This window comes from Colobus angolensis, unplaced genomic scaffold (genome assembly GCF_000951035.1).
Source record: "Colobus angolensis palliatus isolate OR3802 unplaced genomic scaffold, Cang.pa_1.0 Scaffold254, whole genome shotgun sequence".
NCBI lineage: Eukaryota > Metazoa > Chordata > Mammalia > Primates > Cercopithecidae > Colobus > Colobus angolensis.
Window position 1 is genome coordinate 1,814,643 of NW_012115755.1, and position 1,622 is coordinate 1,816,264.

At 62.1% G+C, this 1,622-nt stretch overlaps 1 protein-coding gene across 1 annotated transcript in view; it reads left to right on the forward strand.

Annotated features, from left to right (window-relative positions):
- Positions 1–1,622, forward strand: part of FGFR4 (fibroblast growth factor receptor 4) — an 11,191-nt gene that overhangs the window by 7,858 nt on the left and 1,711 nt on the right. The window contains exons 12-16 of the mRNA XM_011946858.1: positions 127–237; positions 336–526; positions 870–992; positions 1,099–1,169; positions 1,416–1,553. Of these exons, the coding sequence (XP_011802248.1) occupies positions 127–237; positions 336–526; positions 870–992; positions 1,099–1,169; positions 1,416–1,553 (634 nt within the window). The remainder of the gene's footprint in view (positions 1–126; positions 238–335; positions 527–869; positions 993–1,098; positions 1,170–1,415; positions 1,554–1,622) is intronic.

The window sequence follows — 1,622 nt, forward strand, 5'->3', positions numbered from 1 at the left end:
GCCTAGCAAGGATTCAACCCTAGACCTACGTAGCCCTGGTCCAGTGCTCCTCGTCCTGCCCCTGCCTCTGCATGCTCCCTCATGTAGTTGGAGGGCAGCTTCTTCACCCCATCTCTGCCCTTACAGACAACGCCTCTGACAAGGACCTGGCTGACCTGGTCTCGGAGATGGAGGTGATGAAGCTGATTGGCCGACACAAGAACATCATCAACCTGCTGGGTGTCTGCACCCAGGAAGGTGGGGCCAAGGCGGGGGTGGTTGCATGGACCGTCAGGGTACAGAACCAAAGCTGTGGCAGTCTCTCCGAGCTCCCTGCACTCCCTCTCCCTCTGTAGGGCCCCTGTATGTAATCGTGGAGTGCGCTGCCAAGGGAAACCTGCGGGAGTTCCTGCGGGCCCGGCGCCCCCCAGGCCCCGACCTCAGCCCTGACGGTCTTCGGAGCAGTGAGGGGCCACTCTCCTTCCCAGTCCTGGTCTCCTGCGCCTACCAGGTGGCCCGAGGCATGCAGTATCTGGAGTCCCGGAAGGTACAGGCGGTAGGGCTCTGGGCCCCTCTCAGTCTCTCCAGCTCCATTCTCTCAGGCCTGTGGCATTAAATGTCCCCAACTTCTTCCTTTCTGCTCTTTTTCATGACCCCACCTCAGTGTCCCCAGGCATTCACGCTTTCCTGCCTTCCCCACTTGTTCCTCACACTTCCCTAGAGGGGAGAGGGGAGAGGGGACACAGGAGAGGGCGTTCCCCATTTCTAAACCTTGACCTCCTCCTCTGTAAAGTGGGTGGAGGGCCCCTGCCCCTGGGCCTGCTGGGGGGTGGTGTGTGCTTAGCTCAAGGTCAGGTGTCCTGATGCACCCAAGCCCCCACTCCCTGCAGTGTATCCACCGGGACCTGGCCGCCCGCAATGTGCTGGTGACGGAGGACAATGTGATGAAGATAGCTGACTTTGGGCTGGCCCGTGGCGTCCACCACATTGACTACTATAAGAAAACCAGCAACGTGAGGGAGACGGTGCAAAACTGGATGGGAGTGGAGGGGCGCTGGGCCTGGGGGGCAGGCATGGGGACTTGTGGGACTCTGCACTGAGGCCCTCCCTCCCCTCCAGGGCCGCCTGCCTGTCAAATGGATGGCGCCCGAGGCCTTGTTTGACCGAGTGTACACACACCAGAGTGACGTGTGAGTCCTGCCAGCGGTCACTGTCCTACCCCACAAAAAGGGCAAGGCACTGCCCAAAGTCACATGGCCCCAGGAGTCATGCGCTCGAGGGCTCCTTCAGATTTGTTCTGGGATCCAAGTGGGACCAGACTCCAGGAGGAGCCCATTCCCCACCGGCTGGGGTGGGTCATGCCTGTGGGGTCCCCCGTCCTAGCTCCAGTCTCAGGGAGGGCGCTGGGCCACACTGAGCCCTGGCCCTGCCTCCAGGTGGTCTTTTGGGGTCCTGCTGTGGGAGATCTTCACCCTCGGGGGCTCCCCGTATCCTGGCATCCCGGTGGAGGAGCTGTTCTCGCTGCTGCGGGAGGGACATCGGATGGACCGGCCCCCACACTGTCCCCCAGAGCTGTGAGGCCTCATCCTGCCCTCGACCCCCACTTTCCAGTCCTCCTCCTCTGCCCTGACCATGGCCTCAGG